We start from the raw sequence: 24,403 nt of genomic DNA on the forward strand, positions 1-24,403 counted from the left end.
AACGTCTAACAAATCTAAAGACACAGGAAGGAAATACAAACAGCTTGCTTAGCTAGAGTTCCAGACAATACATGAATGAGGAGAAATGCAAACAGACAAGACAATAGCAAAAAAAATGTTTATGTTTATATCTCAGTGTTTAACATATCAAGGCTTTGACAAATCAGTGTCCCAGAATCCTCTTCGTTTACGAGCACTCAAAGCACTGGTCAGACATGTTCTGGCTGTTGCCCTTCCAAAAGCCTTTATTTTCATATTCAACCTCAAAAAGTGTTATTATGTATCTGTGAAAAATAACTATTTGTTTGTGAGTATAATACTTGTGTACGCAAGCAGCCCTTTTTAATACTTTTTCCCCAGACCTTTTTCTTCTTAATACAAAATGGAAAGCTGCAGCTTATTGTTTTCAAGGTCTGACAATAAAGTTAAAGAAGTTGCCTTTACAAACAGCTTTAAAGATAGATGTACAACTGTGATATTGTGTATTTTTGGAAAGAACTAGGAAAGTGTTTTACTAGAATGGATATATTATTAAGTAGCTAGAGTGGGGATCGAAAGTTTGGGCACCCCAGGTAAATTCTTTCAATTCTTGTTTGAGGTATCTTTTCCCATTCTTCCTTATAAAAGTCTTCCAGTTCTTTGAGAGTTCTCGGCTGTCTGTCACACACTGCTCTTTTAAGGTCTATACATAGATTTTCAATTATGTTGAGGTCAGGAGATTGTGAAGGCCATGGCAAAACCTTCAGTTTACGCCTCTTGATGTAATCCACTGTGGATTTTTAGGTGTATTTAGGATCATTATCCATTTGTAGAAGCCATCCTCTCTTTAACTTCCGCTTTTTCACATGTGGCATCAAGTTAGCGTCCAAAATTTGCTGAAATTTTATTAAATGCATTTTTCTTCTACTTGTCAAATGTTCCCTGTGCCACTGGCTGCAATACAACCCCAAAGCATGATTGATCCCCCCTCCCATGCCTAACAGTTGGACAGAGGTTCTTTTCAGTAAATTATGTGCCCTTTCTTCTCCAAATGTACCTTTGCTCATTTGGACCAAAAAGTTCTACTCCACAGAACGTGTTTCCGCAATTCATCAGGCTTGTCTATATGTTCATTTGCAAACTTCAAACGCAGATTTTTGTGGTGAGGATGTAGAAGAGGTTTTCTTCTGATGACTCTTCCATGAAGACCATATTTGTACAAGTATCTCTTTATAGTGGAATGGTGTACCACAACTCTAGTGTCTGTCAGGTCTTTCTGGATGGACTGTGCAGTCAAACGTGGGTTTTGACTTCCTTTTCTCACAATCCTGCGAGCTGTTCTGTCTGATATTTTTCTTGGTCTTCCAGATCTTGCTTTATCTTCCACTGTTCCTGATGACTGACATTTCTTAATTACATTCCAAACAGAGGATATTGGCATCTGAAAACCCTTTGCTATCTTCTTATAGCTTTCTCCTGCTTTATGAGCATCAACTATTTTCAGTTTCAGTTTTCTAGACAACTGTTTAGAAGAACCCATGGTGTTGATTGTTGGGGCAAGGTCAGATGAATTTTGGGCATTCAAAAACTTAAGATTGACATCACCTGGTCTTTCCAGACAATGACTGAGAACAATCCATGACACTGTCAGGTCTCAGCTTCCCAAAGGGGGCGATGCATGCTATGAACTCTGCAGGGTGCCCAAACTTTTGCAGACGCCATTTCTTTGTTTTCTGTTATTTTTAAAGTGTAAATGATGGAAATAAAATCAAACCTTTTGTGACATATTATACAAATTTCTAAACTGTCATTTGATGCCTTTTGGAGATTTTTCCATCTTTTCTTGGCTTCTTTATGTACATATTATTGCATAATATTGCACATTTTTGCCATGGGGTACCCAAACTTTCGAGCCCCACTGTATAATGGGCATTAGTTTACATTGGTCGCTTCGACAGACCATTGGCGATGAAACCGCAGCAGGTGGCAGTGTTTTCCTTTAGCACAGTTGAAGTTTAGAATTTGGGGAAACACCATGCATGACAAGAGAATATGACAGAGCAAAAGCACCACCTTGTGACATAAAGCATAACTACTCACTCTGCGCATATAAGCTACTGCAACAAGCTCAGGTCTCACAGCTGGCATAAGCCCCACACAGCTCTGTTAGACAGGATAGAAGAGAGCTCAAAAAAGCAAACACACAAATAAGTGTTTTGCAAAGCAAAAGGAAGAAAGCAGAATTTAGCATTTAAAAAGCATATGGTAGCAGGAAAATATGAGGCACAGATGCAAGTGGCTTTGGCAAAAAGGGAGAATTTTTAAATAAATAGGGTAATTAAAGATGAAGCCGTGGTTACAGTGGGCAAACGTCAGGACTCACAGGAACCGCCGATGAGGCTGCAGTCCTTTCTGATGGGGGTATCATGTCTGGGGTTAGAGCGGAGGGCGGGTCTGTGCCTTTAGTGACCTTCTGCTGGATTAGGTACATGGCCAGAGAGAACTGCTCCCGGGTCAGCTTGCCCGTCTGTTTAGTGTCAGCGAGTCCCCTGTAGAAAAGAGGAGAAACTTCACTTAAAAAAATAAGTTACAATATTCTTTGTTCTGATGGTCAGTTTCTACCACCTTGGTATAGCACACTGAAATCATTTTTTCTTCTTATGCTACACCCATATTTCGGAGAAAATGTTATGATTTAAACTGTCCAGCAGATGGAGCTATTGAGGTAAACCTGGTGAGACTGGCTATTATATGTATGGATGATTTAAGCCATGTTTTGAGACAAAACTATTTTAAAGGAACAACAAGGTTCCTTCTGCCCATAGTTATCTGCGTTTCCACTACAGTCTTAAAACCCGTGAAGATTAGGCCGCTGTTTAGTCCGCCGCTATATAAAGCAACATGACAGCATGTGGGCTGCTGTTAGTTGCAGGATTAAACACATTCTGCAGCTCAGTTTTTCATGAAATGACATGAAGCAAAGGGCCGCAGGTTGGAGTTGAACCTGAGGCCGCTGCGTTGAGGAGTGAGCCTCTATATATGGGCATGCGCTATACGAGGTGAGCCATCCAGGCCGCCCCCCTCGTCTTTTTAAAATGAGTTGAAATGGAAAATGAAAACTATAAGAGCGTCGTTGATAGTTATTCATGTGTGCTTTAGAACGTAACCTCCAACCTGCCAACGGCTTAATTCATGAGAAGAGTAAATACTCTCATATTGATTTATGACCATTTTAGGATGAGGGCAGAAAATGTTTCATAACATTAAAAGTAAGTTTAGGCTTTGCAGCTGGCTTGTAAAGATCATCTTTGTGCCTCACCATATCTGTGCCAGCATTGTCTGGGAGAGACTGGACTGCATGAAGATCTCTATGACCTCAGTTCCATTAACCAGGCCGTCATTGTCGCTGTCGGTTTTCTTGAAGATCTCATCATATAGCTCCCTGTCAGCCACCGGTACCACCCAGTTCACCACTGGCTGTAATGACCAAAAGACAACATTTGTGTGATTTTAGATTAGGGGGAACGTCTTCTAAGAGCAAAACTTCAGTAGTAACGGGTGGCATTTAATGATATATTATGTTGGTTAAAAGTAAACCATGAACTGTACCTAGTGACCAATGAGAAAAATATTTACCACAAATTACAACAATCTTGCCACTTTCCCTTAATTCTTTTATTAATTTCATGACCCCAAAGAAGCCACATTAACCAGCTCCGACTGAGGGATCCCCAGGCATTCCCAGGCCGGTGTGGAGATATAATCTCTCCACCTAGTCCTGGATCTTCCACGAGGCCTCCTTTAAGCTGGACATGCCTGGAGCACCTACCTAGGGAGGCGCCAGGGGTCATCCTCCATCAGATGCCTGAACCACCTGAACTGGCTTCTTTCAATGCAAAGGAGCAGCAGCTCTTTTCAGGTCTTCACAGATGACTGAGCTTCTCACCCTATCTCTAAGGGAAATGCCAGCCAATCTCCTGACAAAATCCATTTTGGCCGTTTGTACACGTGAAAGAAAATGCAATACCCTCGCTGCTCAGTTTCTCCGGCCAATCTTGCCCTCCACTGTCCCCTCGCTTGCAAACAAGACCCCAAGGTTTCTATGTTTTTTTTTTATATGTGCCTTTTCATCATGAATGTGTGTGCGTGCGCGCGCACACACACACACACACACACACACACTCGCACGCACGCACGCACGCACGCACGCACGCACGCAACAAGCCGGGAGTTGCAACTACACTGTTCTGCAACTATGTTCAATTTGGTTCAAACTTTAGGGTTGCTTGTTGCTTGTATAATTGACAGCATAAGTTCACTAGGAATCTCTTTTATATCCAAGCAAATTTAGTATTGTAACTGAAACTTCCCTCCATCAGTTTTTAGTGCCTACTCCTTTACTAACAGTGTTTACCACAAACAGCATGATGATTTGTCACCAACCCATCACACATATTCAAATGAAAGTTTTAATTCAAGCTACTGTAACTAAATAAGCTAATGCAAGTGCTAGTACATGTAAGAAAATTGCATTCTAATTAATCTGGTATCAACTGTTGGCTTTGGGTAAATTAAACAGAAAAATATAAAACTGAGAAAATAACAATTAAGCTGACAAGGAGAAAAGAAAAGGATTGAGAAGTGGGAAAACAAGGGAACAAGGGGGGAAAAAAAGACATCAAGTGTCATGATAGCCATTTCAGTAAATCATGGTACAAGTGTCTATAGAGTCCTGCTTCTCTTCATTTTCGAAGAAACCCGTTTCTCCAAAAGTCATGGGCGGAACTATAACAAGTTAGAGAGGAACCCACTGGCCTGCGCACAAGGCTCAAAACAATGTGGCAAAACAGGTCCGTCCATTAGCAACAATAAATAATTAGTACATGAAATCCTCGTTTCCAGGCTCTGTCCTTTTAACACTTAATAAGTGAGGAGCAAGAAAAACTAAATGTATTGATTTGTCCAAGAGGAAGGAAAGTTATTTTGTGTTTTCAATTTATACTACTCGAAAATAACAAGCCACATTCAGAGAGGGAAGTTTGCAGGCAAAACATCATGAGAGTCATGTTTCCTGCCCCATGAAGGAAAACAGAAACACAACTTTTTTACTAGAGTGAATTATTCTTTTTTCAGTAGGGCACAACACTAAGTCTGTTATAATTTCTCCACTTTTACTAAAATTAGATGTGAAAATAAACATGATCATCAGTGTAGGAAATGTAATCCTTATAATGATATTCATTTTAACCTTGGAAAAAGAGTTTCCTCCCCCACAGTGCAGTGACGAGGTCACTACGCCTACACCAACACCTCAAGAGAAACGTAAGTAAGGCAACATACCGGTGAGCTGGATTTAAAGGAGTGTTTAGGAGAGAAGTTGACAGTACTGGTGCTGAAGAGAGTAGCACTGGCCGGAGGAGGAGTGCTTCGCAGTGATTCTTTTAGAGGAGCTGGGCCAGCCATAAACCCAGACAGAGAAGGCAGCACAGCCACAGCACCTGGCAGTGTTCCGGCCAACTTCTTCCTTTTAGACGGGGGGATGAGGGAAGTGGGTAAGGTAGTTGGGACAGGCTCCTTCTCCATGGCGCGATACACAAGATGCAAGGCCTAGAAAATGGCAAATCAAATAATGTACTCATATCTAAAAAAGAAAATGCATTAGCTTCCCAGAATTACTCTGGAGTGACAGTAAAACTTTAAGTTAAAGCGTAACTCTCGGCAAAATGCAACCTAGGGTCTTTTTGTGAACATACCAAAGTTAACTTTCGCTCAAAAGCATAATTAGGACGTAAGGGCCAATTTTAAGATTTACAGTATCTTCGTTTTCAAATGTCCTTTTGAATGAGAGAGCTAGGGGCACAACTACGATTGCATCAAATTTGCTATTTCTAAAACACTAAGAAGGCTCGACACAACATGAAAAGTATCACCAGGAGCTATACATGTGAACTCGAGCATTGAGAACATTGTTTGTGTACACAGTTTTCTAAAAAAAGGTTTTGAACAACTCACTTAGCTGTTGGTTTTTCCGGTTGCCACCATCTTCTCAGTCTTCTTGGTAAATCTTAAAAGAGGCGCTTATGTCCTAATTAAATTCACGAAAAAAAACCTAGGCTGCATTTTGGCGAGACAACAGCTTACCACTGTGAATTCATCTTTGTCCAAGTGTCCATCTTTGTCCACATCACTTAGGTCCCAAATCTACAAAATGATAAAGTTAATGCAAATATGTACAAGCCTTGGCTCTTTTGAATTGTTTACACTGTGATGTAACAGTTATGTGTTATATCACTCCAACTTGTAATATCACCTTTCCTAAAGCATCCAGAGGTAGCTTGGAGTTTATCAAAACTGGCCTGACTTTATCACCGGAGAGGAGACCATTTACAGGGGACAGACTCTCAAAAATGCCCTCAAACTTCCCTTTTTCATCAGACTGGAAAGGGAAAACATTATGTTTAGGTGACAAGCTTGATTTTTTTTCAAGAATGTTCTTGACACATGAGATCAACTCACCCTAATTGCCCACTGGGAGTCAGGTACCGTCGTTGAAACACTTAATAACGGGCTGTTAGTGTCTTTCTGTAAAAAAAAAAAAAGAATGAAGCGAAGATAAGGATACCAACAAACTGAGCAGGCACACTAACACCTGGGGAAAATACAGTTAGGCATGCAATTTCCCATTACACTATCCCTTTCTGAGATATTCAATGTCCCTTCATTTGTCATATGAACAACAGAGTTAGCTTTTCTCTGCCCAGTGTGTTTCCACAGCATCATTGGATATTGCAATTGTCAGGAGAGTCATCTCATCACTTACAAATTTGGGTGCAGCTAAGTTTTGGTTGAGGTTGTTAAGGCTGATATCATTTCCCCCCTGTGCTGAGGCCACAAGTCTCAGAGCAATGAAGAAACCCTACAAAAGAAAGAGAAAGCAAGTCAAATCCGGCATTGAATGCACACATCGGCAACATCAATCACAGCAAATTTACAGAAAGTGTTAGTGTTACCCGTCTGTCCAAATAGCCTTTTGCTTCTGAATCTGCCAAATCCCAAATCTAAAAAAAAAAAAAAACATAGCAAGAAAGAAAAACTGTTTAGATGCTATTAGGCGACTATATGAGTGTGTTTTTTTGTGTGCATGTAAGCAAGTTAGTGACCCACCTTTCCCAATGTGCTATCTGACAGCCCTGACTTCTTAAGGAACTGAGCTGCATCTCCAGCCGATATTTTGCCTGTGTTTCCCGGGTCCAGCTATAAACAACCAATAACAAAACACTTACTGAAGACAGCAGACATAACTGTGTTTATCAGTTTATTTTATATGACATATATTATTCAGCTGAATGAACACTAAAAGATCTGGAAAGGAAATACCAGCAGTAACCCCAACCTTACCTGTCTGTAATAATTTTCATAGGCTGGGTTTCCACTTGATAACTGGAGAAGCAGACATGATGCATGCAGAGTGTTAGCTCGCACATACACTACATTATGTTCTTAGAAAGCTTAGCTATAACGTTAGTAGACTGTAGCTAACGTTACATCATTCAAGTATGTCCGTAGGAGGTAAAAGTAAATAAATACAACGCTGATCGCTAACGTTAGCTAACTAACTAAAGGTTTGTTTTTGTTCAGTTTTAGCAATAAGCTATCCTTTTTTATGTTATAATTACAGTCACCGACGCTAACGTAACTACTTTACTTAAGTAAAAGCAAAAGTAACTTCCTTTTTCAATTACAACGTTAGCTACATTAACTTTGCAATGCTTATTACTTAACATTTTCCCTAACGTGAGCTAACCATGTCAACAACATAGTTGACAGCGAAAGGTTGGAAATACAGTTCCACTGGCCAATATTCAACAAAGCTTAGAAACTACTAATGCGAATAGAAAATACAACGACTGCCGCTGTCACTTGATAGTAATTATTTATTGAAATTGCGACTTTTCTTGAGCTATTGAGAGTTGTTACCTGACTCAGACTCATGAGCGCCGCCATATTTCCTGGTGTCTCGGGAGTGCGCAAACGTCCCTTAATCATAGCCCTTAATCGAGCGGGCACGAGCGGCGACAGATCGGAGTGGCCCTGGTTCCCGTTCCGGTGGCTGTACCGTCTCGGTCACCATGGCAAACACTGAGCCCACCATCTACTGGCGCCGAGCGGGATTAGAGATTGGAAAATGATATTGTTCCAGTCATTATGTCTGACTGGTCAGTCCTTATTGGAAAACACCACATGACCAGACACACCTGGGAACCTGATTTTAAAGTAGTGTACACTCAGTGTTGTAGCGAGTTTACATGATACGCACATAGAAACCGCCAGGATTAACCCACGTAAAAATGCGCAGTGACATGAAATATACTTTCCATCAAAATTTTTGATGTTTTGTGAATGTTTTGATTTGTGTTTTTTTTCTTCTTCTCCTTTCTATGCATTGGCTAATAAAGGTAGCCTACTTTTCCTGGGGGAGGACACCCAGTCCCCCACCGGCCCATACATAACGCTATACGTTAGCTCACAGTATCACTACTGTGAGCTAACTAACTTCACTGTGTGAAAACTAACTTCACTGTGTGAAAACAGGAATTTATATATTTTTTATTTATACTTTTTAAAAAGCTACCCAGAAAAAGGGTAGGGGCTATTGCCCCATATGATGTCTGTGTGCACGTGCCTGAACCCTAACATTTCATGTTTTTTTCTCCAGCATACACCTCCCCTAGCAGTTGAGGAGACTCCTTTATCATTGTATTGTGCATAAATTCTTTGCCAGTCTGACTAATTTAGATTTTAATCCGTGAAACACTGCAAAACATCAAGAATGCAGGCAGATCTTTATTTTGACTACATAGTTGTAAAATGTGCAAATGTAGTACAAATATGACCAGGCGATAAGTTTATATCTTTTTAATAAAAAAAAATTGGTATCAATAACATCCTGTCCAATTAAAAATGTGTGACCCTACATGATGTCTTGAGTCACACAAGGGGCTCATCATGTGTTTTTCCAGACTTTCAGGATAGAATGCAGGTTCCATCACATTACTATGAAGACATTCATGCCACTTCACTGTAGATAAACAACTTCATTGTGCACTTCGAAGATTAATATATTTCTGCTTTATTAATGTACATGTCTACACTTCAATTATGAATTTCTGAATGTGGAAAGGAAAATAAAGTCAGTGCCATAGACCAAAATTTGTTACATTACAATCTTGACTTTTGTCTGTATTTTGCAATTATGTCTTATGGTTTATGCATTATATGTGCAGTTATGTGCATTTTGTTTCACCAGGAACTTTCATCCTGGTAAGTAAAAAAATCTGAATGGCTAATTCTTATTCTCTGCAAATCTCAATGTGATTTGTATCAGAGCTTCTGCTTAACTGTGCAACTTGTGCCAGAGAATTTGCAGATAAAGTAGATGTGTAGATCAAGAAAATCATGAAAACAGTGGATGTCAGTACCTCCCTTATTACAAAATGAGGAATGGACTTTTTTTGGAAAACCTTAGAATCAACCCAGCAGTTCAGGGGCAACAGAGTAATATCATGACTAAAACCAAAGAGAAACTAAGTCCATTATCAAACATTTGACCCCGCCCCCTCATTACATCTGCACCCCCTCAAATTGGGTTATGTCCAAATCTCAGGGAAAGGATGCACAGCAGCCACAATACCCCTGGGACATAAATGGACAGAGTTCCTAAAGGAGGGAAAGACAAAACCTCTGGCCACACCTCTTCAAAGCTCATCTTTAAGTTTTGCTTCCTCATCATCCATTTCTGAAAGTGCCTCCTCCATTTCATCTATTGTTTCTTCCTCATCAACGTCTTCGCCATCATCACCGCCATTATTATCATCGTCGTTGTCGTCTTCATCATCATCATCAACTTCGGTGTCTTGCTCTTTGTTCTTCTCCTCCTCTTCTTTCCGTTTTAGGTCATCTTGCTCCTGTTTCATTTTACTTTCTGGTTCCTGTGGGGAAAGTTTACATTTAGACAAATCATTGTCACCTAATCTATTCAGTATCACACTGGAAAAGCTTCATGTGATGTCCAGATAACAACCTATGGATTAAAAAGAATACCAGCACCAGCATACCTTTGTCACACCCCATGTCTCCATTGTAATGTCTTCTGCTTCCTTTACATCATCTGTGATCAGGAAGTTGTCAAAGATGGTACCAGATTTCACCTAAAACAAACAGTCACAAATGGCACATTGTAGTTTGAGCATCACTATTGCAACATTACCGATTGAAGATGATGTCTTTGTCTTGCTCACTCACCTGCCAGAGATCAAGTCCTAAAACAGAAATTTTGTCAAACTTGTAGATGTTTGAATCAGGACTGTATTCAGGATTGTCAATCTCAGGATGCACCCATGGTCCTTTGTAGTTGGGGTTGTTGATCTGTTTGGGCTTCCATTCTCCCTGCAATACAGAAGATATTCAATGGGCTCCAATGGTTTTAGCAGAGTAAATGTTAACCATTCTCAGGAAAAGGAGATCACACAAAGCATAAGACTCCAGCTTTACTGTACCTTGTACTCTGGGTTTGGGATCATGGGTGGCTCCCACTCTCCATCCATATCCTCATCCCAGTCTTCAGGCTTTTTAGCATCAGGGTCTGGAATGTTTTCAGGTTTGTCCCATCCCTAAATAAGAAAGAATTGTCAGAAAAACAGAATTGTGAATGTTAATTAAGCTCTTTAAAGTGCGGGACTGCTGTGGAAATCTGGGAGAGAAACTGAAAAACACTCCAGTCTTATTCACCTCAGGCTTGGTGTCATCAGCATCGTCAATCATGGCACGATCATCCCAGTCCTCTGGCTTCTTGGCTTCGGGATCCTTAATTTTCTTAGAGGGCAGGAAGTCCCAGTCCTCCTCCAGACTGCCAGATTCTACCTTCTCGTTATCAATCTTCACCTCATAGGTCTGATCTGGATTCAGGATTAGTGTGTACATGTGGGTCAGCTCATCATCCTAGATGAAACAGAAGTGTTTCAATTAAGCCACTGGTGCAGAGACAATCCATGTTTGTATATTACAAGAAAAACACTATTTTTTTCAAAATGTCAAAATTACCTTGCACTTAATCTCTTTCTTGATGAGGTGATTCTTGCCCTTGTAATTGAAGATGACGTGGACTTTCTTGGTGCTGTAGCCACAGATATCAGGACCTGGGTGAAATAAATGCAATTAATAGATATCCCAAATCCTGTTATTGTAACCAGTCAAATATAACTGGTCGTTACCATTAAATATTATCACTCACCAAACATGATGTAGTATGAGGAATCTCCATGCATGCCAGTCTGATCCAAGTCAGCAGGGAAGATCTTCACATAGCCACCACCACAGTCAATTTTTTGCTCGTGCTTAACTGTAAACTGAATGACCAAAGGCTTGCCCTCATTGCTGAAAGGCTCAAAACGGGCAGAGGTAGCATAGAAACGGGCATCCTGGCTGGTTTGCAGACCTAAAAAAGAAAGTGTAAAAAATATTTTTTTTCTTTTAGCAAGACACAAAAAAAAAAAAAAAAAAAAAAAGGTTATTTGGCTAAGAGTGTGGGGCACTATAAAATAGGGACAACAAGGCAATTAACAAAGACTGAATGTCAGATATGACCAACACCAATGAAGAGTTACTCTTAATCAAGCAAGTGATTATTGATTTATAAAAAATAAAAATTAAAATTAGAACACAAAACGTTTACCTTTGTCTTTCTCAGCATCTCCATAAAAGTTGCCAGCCGTTAGTTTCCACTCTCCATAATCAGATTTGTGTTTGGAGTTTACCCAGCGACTTCTCCATTCATCTGAACAGAAAAAGACAGTTAGTTTGCTCAGTTATAAACACTCGGGGCACCTCTTTCAAATATATCAAGCTAACGTTACTACTGTCAATGTGTATTGGCGTTTCTCTTTGAAACTGTCAAAACGGCGAAATTAGTTAGATTAACTAATGTTACCTTTACATATGTATACTGCAACTTAGGCCAAGGCTTACTTAAGTGTCTGTAGCTTTGGGGCCTTGCTAAATTTAGCCAGCTACCAGCCTGTTAAATAAACTGAGATGGGACGCATTTTACACTGAATCACCAATTGAAAAAATGATCGTGAAGAGAACTGGCGTTCAAGGAAATCTGACGAGGATAATCGTGACATGATGATGGCTAACAGTTAAGCTAACATGCAAAACTTCCAGTTAACATTAGTGCTAGCTATACATTTTTATGCCAAACTTACCACCGTCCAGAAACTCCTCCCGAAAGTAAACCTTTGCATGCACGCAGTACAATGCTAATATTACCGAAACTACACCCAGAACTTGCATTTTTCTAAACTTTTCACGTCTGACAACGTCCTTGCTGAGTATTGAATAGCCTGTGGATAAGGAAGAGAAGAGTGTATTTTAGAGTCGCTCCAGCGAACAGATGTCTGCCTCCTATTGGACAACAAGATTGTGTGTCTGGACCAATAAGAGTAGACCACGAAACATACGTCTCCTCCACAGTCTGATCCAGGGTCAGTGGTTATTTTAGATTTTGTGTTGTCTTGTTGAACAGGTATAGTCCTTCAACTATTTTTTATTGATCTAGGTTACCCCCTTCGAAATATTTTAGCCAAGTACCCACGACCAGCACAAAACGTTTTCGGTAGAAATAAAACTCGCTAGTCCTAGTCCTACCTATTTAAAAAGGCGTCTGAGTTTCCTAAACAACAATATTGCTGTAACTGACTAACACCTTAATGCTAATTTAGGTGCAGATTAAACAACATATAACACATTATTTAGTGAGCCTTAAATGCTGGAAGAGACTGACACTGGCCGACTACATTTCAAATGTTTGCAGTCATAAACTGCATTAATTATTATAGTGTATACATATTTTTAGGAAGTATGCATGACTGGTTTTTAAAAATAAAAACTACCTCTACCCCGTTGAATACTCCAAAGTACCCCTATTTTGAGAAACACGTAGAGGGCGCCAAATATCCAATTTAGAATAGGCTCGTTCGAGATGAACTGCGCCTCGTTTGTAAAGTGGACAAGAGCAGGCGTCAACAGGGTCGGTGACAAAAACCTGCAATCAAGTCGGACCTATGAGTCTGACACGTTTTCCGTCAGCCCTCAAAGCATAAACTGAACGTTGGTTTTTGGTTTGGTTCGAACTAACCTTTAGAGAACCAAAAACTAACGTTCTCTAACGTTCCCTAAACGTTTGGTGTTATAGGGTCTAAAAGGAAATTACATACATGTTTACATCCTGTTGTATCATCTGTAGGCTATAGCCTTAACTGTTACTGTAGTTTGTAGAAATGGTTCAGGAAATCGCATGTGTTTTTCATGGCTGAGTAAATTCAATATAGATGCCCTGATCTTATCCAAGAAGATCGACTTGAACAGAGAAGAGGATTTAACCAAATATTTCAAAGTTCAGAACTGTGGCCACAGTTCATGGCCACAGGTTTAATATTTCTGATCGCATTCAGTAAAAGCACTTTTGCTGTTTTGATGACTGATGACAGTTTTGATGATGCTCCTAAATGATCCAGTTTAGAAAGTTATCTACATTCTTGGCAAATTAAAACATTCATAAAAACGAATGCATAGAGAATTATATTATATACATGTTTATTGTCACGCTGTTCAAGAGAGGGTCGACTTGCGCAGACTTGACGTGGAAGTTTAAACGGAGCGTTTGTTTCATATAATTATTTATTCCACACATGTGCACAGTTCATCCGTCACTATCATTGCATGCAAGGGAACTCAACTGGCATACGTCAATAACTGAAAATGGTGTGCATGTGCTTCTGTAGAAATAAGAACTCAATCGGCCACATGATGGCACTGTAATTGAGGCTTCAACATGCAAACTTTGAAAGGCCTCGCCCCCCCACACCGTAAAATTTCTCACACTGGTGCAGCTTAATGTGCTCTACAAAAAGCCTCAAGGATCATTTGGGTCCACCAAGAAAAATGTTCTGCCATTTACATCCCAGCAATTTCTCAAGATCCAGAATGAATTGCAATGAACACAAAACAGTCTGTTACTTGCCCGGACTGAGCTACTGCAGCACATCAAGTAAGATCATTCCAAAAGATATCAACCTTAAAACTGTTCACAATCTTCCCTTTTGTAAAGTTCTAAAAAGCAATGACATGACAGAAATGGGAGGTCTGCACTACAGTCTGTAATCTTTTAAAACCCCTTTTTACAAATATAACATGACAAAGAGAAGGAGACTCACTGGCACTCACTAACATGGTTCTTTAAGGCCAGCGTTAAGCATTAGTTAAGGTTAAGATTAGTTACAGGAATTGAATGTTGCAATGAATGCGTAACTAAACCATTAACGTGTCCCAGTGCATGTTATGCATATGTGTGTGAGGCAGGGACGGGAGTGCTTTTTGAGTGACATGTTCTTTTTCCCAAAGTGAATACTGGGCCGAAGACGAGCAACTGGCGCCAGCCATCAAAATCCCTCCCACCCTCTAAGTGATCCCCAATTATGTCAACGGGGGTGAATGGTGTCCCTTTGAAAAGTGTTCTTAATCAAACCCAATTATTTCCGCTCTTTTCCCTTATTATTTCCACCATGGACCACATCCCGCTAGTCAGCCTGTTAACTAGAGCCTGGGCCCCGGCGAAGGTCACGCTTGGCCAAGCAAAATAACATAATAATGTGTGTAATAATCACTAGTTCTGAGTGTGTTTCAAGCAAATTCTGATGCTACATTAAGTCTTTCTGACAAAGGTGTGGTGACAAAGGTTATCACTAAATATAGCACAGTCTGACACTTTTAATTTACATCTTTTCCCCTGAGTTGTTATGCCAAACTGCAGAAGCATATACATGGTATGAATGTTTATGAATGCTTTACCTATACTAAAGGGTGGCAATTAGGAGCTAGGCAGTGAGAGAAATAACTTTTTCTGTTAATCATGTCCTATCCTGGGAAATTATTTTCCTAGTGTAGTGGTCCTAAGAAGTAGCCTAAGAAGCCAGACCCAAATCAAGATGTTGGGTCAGGGAACTCACCATTGGCAGGGCTAAATCCGAGGGGCGGGATTAACGGTTGTCTTTCAAATTCCCTCTGCACGCAATAGGATAACGCTACAACCAACCAGAGCAACCAGGGGCGGATTGGCCATCTGATAATTCTGCCAAGTGCCTGAGGGGCCGGACCATTTTTAAAATGTGGGCTGGTCAGAATTTTTTTTGAACAGACAAATAAATTGTCTTTACAGGCCGACAGCGTATAGCATGGTCTTTTATCGCTTGCATGATTTCAATACGTGGGACAGATACAAAAACACTTGACGTGGAGTTAAGTGTTTTTGTATCTGTCCCATGTCCCCGATGTGAAAGCCCCCTTACTGAACTATTAACATTCCATTATATTTTGAATTGTTACCTGCCATCAGAATTGTGATTTCCTTGCCATAAACATGTATGTTTTTACCATACATTTGTGCATAAAAATGAATGCAGAATGCAGTATTTTATCCTCAAAATCTCCCATCTTTCCCTGCAAATTACATTTGCTGCCATTAGTGTGCGTCTAGATTTCTAGGCTGCCTAAGAAGGCCTCCATATTATTTGGTATTTATCATTTAATTTTTATTATAATCTTATCTTGCTGACAAGTCTTACACAATGGATATGTAAGGACAGGAAGCAAGTTTCCCTACTTACTAAGACTTGAAAACATGTTTCTATTTTCTAAAGTTACTGCTTTCCCGACAGTTTCTCTTATTGTCCCTCCTGCCTCCCTGATAGTGCTATCCATGCTCTGATGCAGACGTTATCAAATCAAATAAACCTAACCCTGCAAGAGGAATAGTTTTTCATTTTGACCTCTTCCCCTTACGGAATCTTTGCACACCATTTTTCCTTTGAAATCTAATAGACACCTCTATTTCAGTATATCACAATTCTATACTCCAACCTCTAAATCTATTTTACTAAAGATAGAAGCTGTAAAGCAATCTGTTCTGTAACAAAAATGTGGGAATTGAGTTTAAGTTGTGACTACTGATATTGTTGCAAAGTTCTTGGATGCAAAATAGACCTCCCTTACAATCCTCCATCCAAAAATAAATTGGAGCCCCTAAACCAAACAGACTACTGGAGGGCAATTAGAACTTGAGCCCTTGTGGCCTCTGCCAGGCGGGGCCTCCTGACACCCCTTGTTGGGCCTGATGGAGTGGAGCTTCATCTGCCTAACGGCCTGGCAAAGCTCCACAGGCCTCCATCAGGCCAACTTGCTCTGTCACAGCTTACATGGTCTATTGTACACCAGCACTCATTAATGGCACTAAGTCATGTTGGTGACTCACTAATGCATGTGTAGAAAGAAAAACAAAATCCACAATCAAAGCGCTTCTACAGTGGTGCTACTGTAAGTTTATTCAGTGTTTTGCACATGGAAAATGAAAGTCACATTCTAAAAAATTGAAAGGACCAGAAATTAGTTACACTCATTTTGAAAACTGATGAAAAATGAATCAACTTCCCTAATACATGTATAAATGAGTCGTCTAGTAATACAAAAATATTCCTTTTTATTTCTTTGGCTTTTTGGTCCACTGTTAACAGGGATTACAATATAAACAACCTATAAAACTGACAGTGTGTATACTGTCATTTCTAAAGGCCATGAAACACAGATAATGTTTTAGTGACACTTCATTTTGGTGTCCATTTCCCTCAAAGCATTGCCACAGTATCACTTTAGGTAGGTATTGACAACATCAACTTAAGATCACATTATTTTTGCGTTGTCTTTCAAGAACCAGAGAGAACATCATTTTAGGAAAATGTACGCTGCTAACCCAGTGGCCTTTTGCACACACATACCAAATAAAGTACAGTATAAAACACACAAGCAATTTTATCATGGCAGTGGTCAGTGTAACATAATTTCCTTTTAGTTATTGTCCAACAGTTACATCAAACTGCTTCTTCTGAGGGTAAGAGGCTGCCACTTTCTCACTCTAATCACACCTGTCTTTAGTGAATATTTCGTCAAAAACGCCATGAAGAGCAATCTTTACCAATAGGGTTAAGATTAAGACAGGGCTTAATGAAAAATAAAAAACACTGATATGTTGTGCCTTATCTGTAATTTTGAAATGATATAAATGGTCAAGTTTGAGGAGAGTGGTAAAGTTAATCAGGTCTTGAAATGGTATTTCAGGGGCATCCCAGGGTATTCTGTCTATGGCTGAGAATCCGGGGTTAATCGCTTTAAAAGCAGTAATTAGGTGTTAAGAGGTATGCTTGTCTGTTTAAATTAGCTTCTGAGCCAGATTACCCTCTGTGACTTCCGATTACCTCTGCCATCAGGGCTCAATGCTGTCCAAAAGGCCGGTTTAATGATTAAAATAAGACACACACTTATCACTTTTAAATCTAATCAAACTTAAATTTAAGTGGGAGAAGTTGCTTTAAAATACACATGTGTTCCCACTTACAAAGGACCTGAAATATACTAGAAAATGCTTGACAGTATGATCAAATACCAAGAAAAAAACCACAGAAACACACAAGGAGAAAAACCTCCTTAAACAAATTTGTAAAATTTATACAAAAATTGTCTAGTTTTAAAAATCTAGATACCAGCAAATGCCCAAAGGACAGCTCAATGTTTGTTAAACCTCATAAAGACATTATGACTTTAGGGTAGCAGGAAAAACATACAACCAAGACCACAAATGTCCAAACTACCGACCACATGGCTCTACTTAGCCTCTCATGTATTACAGTTTGTGAGCACGGTCTTCACAATTTCTCAGAAATTTACCAAAGTTATGTTGAGGATTTTCTCTAAACAACAGTCTATTCCAAACCTTTTGAGCTAAACCAAAATAAATCACCCCCCAGAGATTGGTATCATTTTTTTCATCACAAGAAGTTTATTTTCAGAGTTGCATATTAGCGTCAGTGAAAAAAATGTCTGCCTCATTTGGTGTCATGTGTTCTTGCCATGAGTACATGAAACAAATCATTGAAAAGCAGTTTGTAAACATTCACGGGAGCAGCTCAAAAGTCCTTCTACAGTGCCACATCACATGTGCTGCCAGGTTTTATCCATTGACTGAATGTGCTCTTTGGCCTTCATTCTAAGTGCTGCGATGCTTGAACTTCTGTCTTCCTCCATCGGGTATTTATCGTTGAAGCTGAGTGGGCACTGGTAGGGAGGAGGGCCCATTGGCTGCATACCTTGGACCATGCCAGGTGGGGTGTTGAGGAAGCTGTGGCTTGGATAGGCAGGCTGCAGGCCCTGTGGTGAACCCATAAACCCTGGGATGGTATGCATGGCTGTGGCACTGGAGATGGGCGAGGTCAGCCAGGGATCTAATGGCATCGGGTTGCCCACTGGCCCCACGCTAGGTGGCATTGGAGGACGATTGTAAGATAGCATGGGGGAATCATGGAGCTTCATGGTGCTAGTGTCCATCTTTTCTTGTCGTCTCCACTTGGCCCTTCGGTTCTGGAACCACACCTGGACAAAGAAAATGAAATAAGTTGAGATGGTGCAGCGAGGCACTGAGACATAATAGCAAAAGATTTTGATCAGAAAAATTAATTTTGGCACAAATTGGCCACAAATATTTAGATAAACCTAGTAAAACAGATTGGAAGGTTGAAACAGTGTTTTTAAGATAAATGGTAAATGTTAAACTTTATTTGTCAACATATTTGTGGATTAACAGTTTCTGCTGCTGGGTGAAAAATGAAGAATTGAGAAATTTGATAAGTAAGTGATGAATTAATTGTAGTTTATTTAATTATTAATGATTCAGCCATTTAGGCCTCATTAGCCATAAATTGATGTTAATGCTGCAGTTATCTGCTCAGTAGAGTGCAGGCCGTGTAACCAATACCATTACCATGTCTGTATACCAACACCATAGTTTACCATTAGGCCATCACATGGTCCTCACCTGAACTCGAACTTCAGGCAAGTTAACCTTCATTGCCAACTCCTCACGGCTATAGACGTCCGGGTAGTGGGACTTCTCGAAGGCTCGTTCTAGCTCATGAAGCTGATAGGTGGTGAAAGTGGTACGATTTCTTCTGTGTTTCTTTTTAGTGTGCTCTTCCTCTGTAATGGCCTCTGGAGACCCCTCAGCCACGTCCATTTCCTTCTGCAGGTTACTCATTTCTTCATCACACTTGTCACCAGAGAAAAGGTCAGATTCTAAAATGAAGGACAGGAAACTTACAGTGAGAATTGTAAGATGCAGTAAAATGATCAATTTAACACATTTCAGAAAGGATTTACTGAAAAAGTTGCAACAACCAACTGTGTGTAGCTGGTATCATGCAGCAAACAGTCCTTAGTTTGGCAATGGACCATTTTGAAATATCTAATTTGGCCAAATGTTATTAAAGCCAAGGATGTAAGTTGGAGTTAAAAGAGCAATAACGGAGGGGTAGGTCTGCTGTACATTTAAACCCACAAAAGCAAACCTCTTAGGCAAGAAGTCCACCATTTTAGGGACGATCAGTTACATGCACTATAACTTCAAAGTTGACTAATAACATGCCATTCGAGTGAATCTTTGGGAGTTTACACATCAAAGCTTCTTTTGGGTTTCCAAAGATAACTTGTTGCATTATTTATTTATAGGTTAGTTTTAATACCTCAAGATAATAAGTAAAGCATTTCTCAGAACAGCGATGCACGTGAAGTGTTTTTTATAATAAAAAACCAAGGCAAAGTAATATGTATGTGTTTGACTTTCCAAAGTCACTTCCCACATTACTTCTCACCAAGTCTGTTTCAACCAGAAATGTAGTAACCAGGGTTAGCAATACCTGGCCATTCAAACTTTGTTGCATGAACATAGCTCGCATTCTACCAGTCTCTCTTTTTATAACATCAAAGATGTCTCCAGAAGAAAATACCCTGAAATGTGTGAATTTTGATCATGATAAGTACAAGTAACATTTTAACTTAAGCCTCAAAAAGTGAAATCGTAACCCTTCTACTTCATGATAAAACAGCTTAATGACTGATGCCCTTTATTGAGTTGAGGGCTTAAACACCAGGGGTTTGGCAAGTCCAAATGACATCACATCTTTCACTGAAGTCAGCTCTTGCAGTAATCCCATAGGAACAGATGCCACCAGCGAGTCCCCGCCTCCTCTAATCTAACAATCTGAGAATCTAATCAGCACATGCCAAGTAAAACAGTCATAGTCTAAATGGATGTAGAGCAAGTGAGCCATGTTTGTGTGATGCACCAAAGCTTGCTAATCATACCAAATCGTTTTAAGGCAATGTGGTCAACAGATCACGGGTTGAAATAAAGATGCCAGGCAACAAAAGCTTTACTTTCAAGGTAGTTAGTGAAATCTTTAAAATGTGATTGTTGGTGTATACCATGATTTGGGAATGAGTGGGATTATGGTTACCACCATTATGTTTTTCCATATTTTAACCATCCCATTTAAATTGTATTATTATTGACCGTAATATGGTGAACTCTAGATTAAATCTAGATGTAACTTTTTTGCCACAAAGTTTCAAGGTGGCTTTGGCACACAATAATATCCGTACAGACATTAAGCACTTCTGTAGTCTGCCATATCTGACATGGAGCAATCAATTTAAAAAAAACATTTAAAAAACAAAAAAAAGATATTTTAATATCTAAACTGAAGTGCCAATCTCGCAGATAGATTTTAGGGTTTTAAAAAATATTTAAAAAAAAAGTATCAACATTGTCAAAGAAACGGAAATCACCAATTTCCCTACTGTAATCTGTGTCCATTCGTTCGCACTCCTCCATTGGTCAGACCTTCTCTGTTGTAGCTCACCCATTGGCTTTAGTATGTTGTGGCTACTGGATGTACACATACCTTCTAGCTATGTCAGTATGCTATTCATATTTTTAGCTCTTAAGCAGCAACAGTTTTGTTTTTAGCTTTTTGCCAGGTCTGTTACGTGATTTTTCAAAATACTGAATTATTTAAAAGAATATTGCATTAGATAACTGCATACTGCAGGTTGTGAGAACTGAAGTATGTACCAAACAACATTACGGATTCATTTAGTGTAGCCGGGTTGGTTCAGTGGGTAGAGCTGTCGCGCATATAATTTAGAGGTTTATGCCTTGATGCAGAGGTCCAGGGTTTGAGTCTGACCTGTGACAATTTCCTGCAAGTCTTTCCCCTCTCTCTCATCTAGCTGTCCTGTCCATTAAAGGCAGAAAAGCCTAAAAAAATTATCTTAAAAAAAGAAGTTTAATTTACTTCACAGTAGGTATTGATGGCTGTCAACAGGCTAATTTTACTAGCTTCTTACACTTTTTTTTCCAGCCAGACAAACCAGTATGAAAAGCCTGCTGTGTAGACCAGCAGTATTTCAAATTTGCTTAACATCCACAAGTATGAAAAATGCCTAAATATGATTCATTAAGATAGCATGCAAAATACGAAGGCCCTGGCACTAAAACACCTAAAGTAATGTACCCAGTTTTCATTTTTGTGGCTGCATGGGTCAAGTCAAAAGACAAGAAAGTCCTGTTACATAGAAAATGTGTGTAAACGATTCAAAAGACATTCATTTGTTTTTTTATGTATAGTAAAGGTGAAGCCATAATGAAATTACTCAGATTTCACTTCATATGGACAAGTAAAATTTTAGAGCAAGCAGACTCTGACAGTGTCTGATATTTTGGTCGGGTTCACTCAAACTTTAAAGCAAAGGTTACATTTAAGAGGAAAATCAAGAATCAGCAGCTAAGCGGACACACTCATGAGCAAAATTAAATAAAGATGCACTTAAATATGGTACTATCCCCTTTTCCACTCACACACCTGCAATTAATGTTAATTTTGAAAATTGGGGGCTTAAGTACGAGGTATGTTTGCATACATTCATACTTCCAAGACATCCAAATAACGCATGAGAGTGGTTGCTGAAAGTTGGCATTAAACTTCTTAATGGAAGGGCAATGGTCTAGTACATTGGGAAAACTGTGAGGGAGTATTGGATTTTAAACCGGACATGGAAAGCTTTGAAAAACAGGACAGCTCTACTTCCACGTGTTGTACAGTTGGAGTAAAAATCCCCATTTTCACCCCAAAGAAATGTATTATAGTCTATGTGGCATTGTTTCCTTTCTGAAGAGACTCACCATGGTAGGAAGAATGTTGGGAACTATCACCCAATTCTGGAAGGTGCCCATAGGGGTCCGACTGCTTCTCAGGGTGTTGTGGGGTTTCTTCGTTGGCTTGCTGCCTGTCATCCTCGCCTATCGAATGGAGTAAAGGGTCCTGGTCTTTAGTGAATCCCAGTATGACATCAATACTGTGGACCCTGCCTCCACAGCTCGACCCGGCAGCTTTTGCCATGTCATAGTTGTCAAGACAACTATCGTCCACCATTCCCAGGGTATCCATTGACAAATGCATACGAGCCTTTTGAGACACTTTCTCTCTTCTTTGTCAGAAAAAAAGTGAAATGCTACCAAGTAAGACAAGGCAGACCAGTTGTTGTACAGAGCTGTTATTCAGGTTCACGTGCAATGCAGGAGATTTATGTGAAGTGTGAGGGCCGTATCCTTCAGGATCACTTCAGTGAGGCTCAATGTATAGTTTACGTTAAAGCAGAACAAAGTCACATCTAAATGAGAGTAAAGAAACAAGACATAACAAAGACTGTAAAGCTGTGCAAATAATTGAAGTGGATATTAGAAATGTCATTGTAATATCAGCATTATACAGCAGGCTCCCTTGTTTACATTATTATGATAAAATACTTTAAATAGTGAGTCTAAATATCCTTATCTACCACAAGAAGCTTTACCAAGTTGTGCTGTGTTTGATGGATAAACAGTCATGTATTGTTGACTGCATGCAAAAACATAAAGAATTCAAAAGTGAATCCTGGAGGATGTGTTTAGTTTGTAGTGTCTGGAAAAAGTACAAAAATTCTCTGTTAGATCTGATTCCAATCAGTTTTTACTTGTAAATTTCAAACTTTTTGAATTTGAAACATTGTTACATAGATCTGTCCCATGACATTTGAAAACAAGCTGCACTTATTTATGTATAATAATATTTTCATCTCTTTCTTCTCATACAAATGAGCATTTTGGGAACTCATGCATCAATAAACAGAACTGACACAATTGCACAGTGAAGAAGTACGTAAAGTTATCTTACCTTCTTTCAGATTCCTATCACAGATTCCTATTACTACATAGTGTCTCTCTGTAGTCCATAAGTAGATGAATAACACTGACTATATCTACTGTAGAAACTTGTTACTCCTAGTTAAGTCCTTGAAATCCCCTGCACACAAGTGAGCAAGGACCTACCGTTTGAGTCCTGTGCAACAAGCACATGTAATCTCTTTCTCTCCTGACAAAACTCCTTAACCACACAAGCCACCAAAGCTTGCGGGGGAATGGTAGTAAACCAAAGGGTTTAAGAGGTTTATTAATTGGAATCCTTCCCCTTTAAGAATGACTGACAGTTGTTTTCTGGTCAAGTAATTGCTCCAAATGTGTCCTGCATTCAGACCACAGAGGGAGGCCATTGCTAATGAAGCCTCAACAAAACTTTCTTTCAAAAAATCTATTGTCTGAAAGATAATAGCTTGTACCGAGAGTTTTCGCTAATCCCTTCATTATAGACAATGTAAGGGAGAAAAGACACGGAGATGGACTTTTAAGTTGAATGGCTACACACTGTATTCAAAGAATAGTTTCATTCAAGTAGGCACTTAACTTTTCATGAGTGGCATTGCTTTACTAATGGAATAGAAGTAAAACAAAGAACTGAATCACTTATCCATATCATAGCATATAGATATTATTTTGTAAAAAAGAACCTTCATAATGGTTACCTATTTTGTCTAAATAGAAAGAGTTAGTATTAATAGTACGCAACTAATAATTTGCACTGTATAAATAATAATGATGTCAGATGGATTATTTTTCAAGTCCACACCAGGGGTACCTACAAGAAGCAAAAAAAACTATTAATTTAAATCACAAGTCTAAAGAAGCAAAGTAATTGGGTTCTATCTTCTATTAAACCTAATAAATTCAAACTAGCAATTAGTTGACAAGACTAATGTTGAACCCAGTCCTTATCACCCCTTTTCACTTTTTTCAGTTGAGTGTGTGGTACACAACCATGTTGTTTACATGTGTCAAATGTATACATAAAATAACATGGCCTGCTTGACGAATAAGCTTGTTGCTCAGCCGCTGATCGTTCACAGTAGATTTGGGTTGGAGGCATCAGAGGCCCTCTATCCTGCAGCCTGCATGTTTTTCCGCTGCCAGCTGGCACAACCAAAGCATTGACAACAACAGTATGTGTTACACAGATAAATTCTATCCTTAAAACACTTATACTACACTTGATTT

The 24,403-nt window shown here is 39.4% G+C and overlaps 3 protein-coding genes across 5 annotated transcripts in view; all 3 read right to left on the bottom strand.

Annotated features, from left to right (window-relative positions):
* LOC117954062 (epidermal growth factor receptor substrate 15-like 1) overlaps nucleotides 1-8,070 on the bottom strand; it is a 19,046-nt gene extending 10,976 nt beyond the window's left edge. For 2 of the 3 annotated variants that reach the window (XM_034887534.1, XM_034887532.1), the window contains exons 1-12: nucleotides 7,957-8,070; nucleotides 7,378-7,419; nucleotides 7,144-7,233; nucleotides 6,990-7,037; nucleotides 6,800-6,895; nucleotides 6,496-6,561; nucleotides 6,290-6,415; nucleotides 6,121-6,180; nucleotides 5,320-5,586; nucleotides 3,299-3,456; nucleotides 2,363-2,528; nucleotides 2,080-2,142 (exon numbers count right to left, since the gene is read on the bottom strand). In XM_034887534.1, coding sequence (XP_034743425.1) covers nucleotides 2,080-2,142; nucleotides 2,363-2,528; nucleotides 3,299-3,456; nucleotides 5,320-5,586; nucleotides 6,121-6,180; nucleotides 6,290-6,415; nucleotides 6,496-6,561; nucleotides 6,800-6,895; nucleotides 6,990-7,037; nucleotides 7,144-7,233; nucleotides 7,378-7,419; nucleotides 7,957-8,025 — 1,251 coding nt within the window. In that variant the 5' untranslated portion in view covers nucleotides 8,026-8,070. The remainder of the gene's footprint in view (nucleotides 1-2,079; nucleotides 2,143-2,362; nucleotides 2,529-3,298; nucleotides 3,457-5,319; nucleotides 5,587-6,120; nucleotides 6,181-6,289; nucleotides 6,416-6,495; nucleotides 6,562-6,799; nucleotides 6,896-6,989; nucleotides 7,038-7,143; nucleotides 7,234-7,377; nucleotides 7,420-7,956) is intronic. The other variant, XM_034887533.1, reaches the window with a different exon arrangement.
* Nucleotides 8,071-8,880: 810 nt separating this feature from the next.
* Nucleotides 8,881-12,475, bottom strand: LOC117954521 (calreticulin-like). Its single transcript, XM_034888398.1, has 9 exons — nucleotides 12,243-12,475; nucleotides 11,711-11,812; nucleotides 11,270-11,473; nucleotides 11,080-11,174; nucleotides 10,768-10,977; nucleotides 10,536-10,649; nucleotides 10,282-10,425; nucleotides 10,095-10,187; nucleotides 8,881-9,968 (listed from the first exon to the last, which is right to left on the bottom strand). Exons 1-9 carry the CDS (start codon nucleotides 12,328-12,330, stop codon nucleotides 9,735-9,737), a joined length of 1,284 nt encoding a protein of 427 aa, XP_034744289.1. The 5' UTR covers nucleotides 12,331-12,475; the 3' UTR covers nucleotides 8,881-9,734.
* Nucleotides 12,476-16,384: 3,909 nt separating this feature from the next.
* On the bottom strand, nucleotides 16,385-23,457 carry LOC117954735 (retinal homeobox protein Rx2-like). Its single transcript, XM_034888697.1, has 4 exons — nucleotides 23,190-23,457; nucleotides 22,160-22,647; nucleotides 18,956-19,212; nucleotides 16,385-18,513 (listed from the first exon to the last, which is right to left on the bottom strand). The coding sequence occupies exons 2-4, from the start codon at nucleotides 22,434-22,436 to the stop codon at nucleotides 18,076-18,078; spliced, it is 972 nt and encodes a 323-aa protein (XP_034744588.1). The 5' UTR covers nucleotides 22,437-22,647; nucleotides 23,190-23,457; the 3' UTR covers nucleotides 16,385-18,075.
* Between the last annotated feature and the right edge of the window lie 946 nt (nucleotides 23,458-24,403).

This window comes from Etheostoma cragini, chromosome 12, assembly GCF_013103735.1.
Source record: "Etheostoma cragini isolate CJK2018 chromosome 12, CSU_Ecrag_1.0, whole genome shotgun sequence".
Lineage (NCBI taxonomy): Eukaryota > Metazoa > Chordata > Actinopteri > Perciformes > Percidae > Etheostoma > Etheostoma cragini.

Coding starts and splice junctions, on each gene's coding strand:
- LOC117954521 (XM_034888398.1), bottom strand. CDS start 12,330: ATGCAAGTTCTGGGTGTAGTTTCGGTAATATTAGCATTGTACTGCGTG. Junction 10,426..10,535: donor TCCCAAACCCAGAGTACAAG/GTACAGTAAAGC, acceptor TCTGTATTGCAG/GGAGAATGGAAGCCCAAACA. Junction 9,969..10,094: donor AGACATGGGGTGTGACAAAG/GTATGCTGGTGC, acceptor CTTTCCCCACAG/GAACCAGAAAGTAAAATGAA.
- LOC117954735 (XM_034888697.1), bottom strand. CDS start 22,436: ATGCATTTGTCAATGGATACCCTGGGAATGGTGGACGATAGTTGTCTT. Junction 19,213..22,159: donor CCAACATTCTTCCTACCATG/GTGAGTCTCTTC, acceptor CCTTCATTTTAG/AATCTGACCTTTTCTCTGGT. Junction 18,514..18,955: donor TGCCTGAAGTTCGAGTTCAG/GTGAGGACCATG, acceptor TTCTTTGTCCAG/GTGTGGTTCCAGAACCGAAG.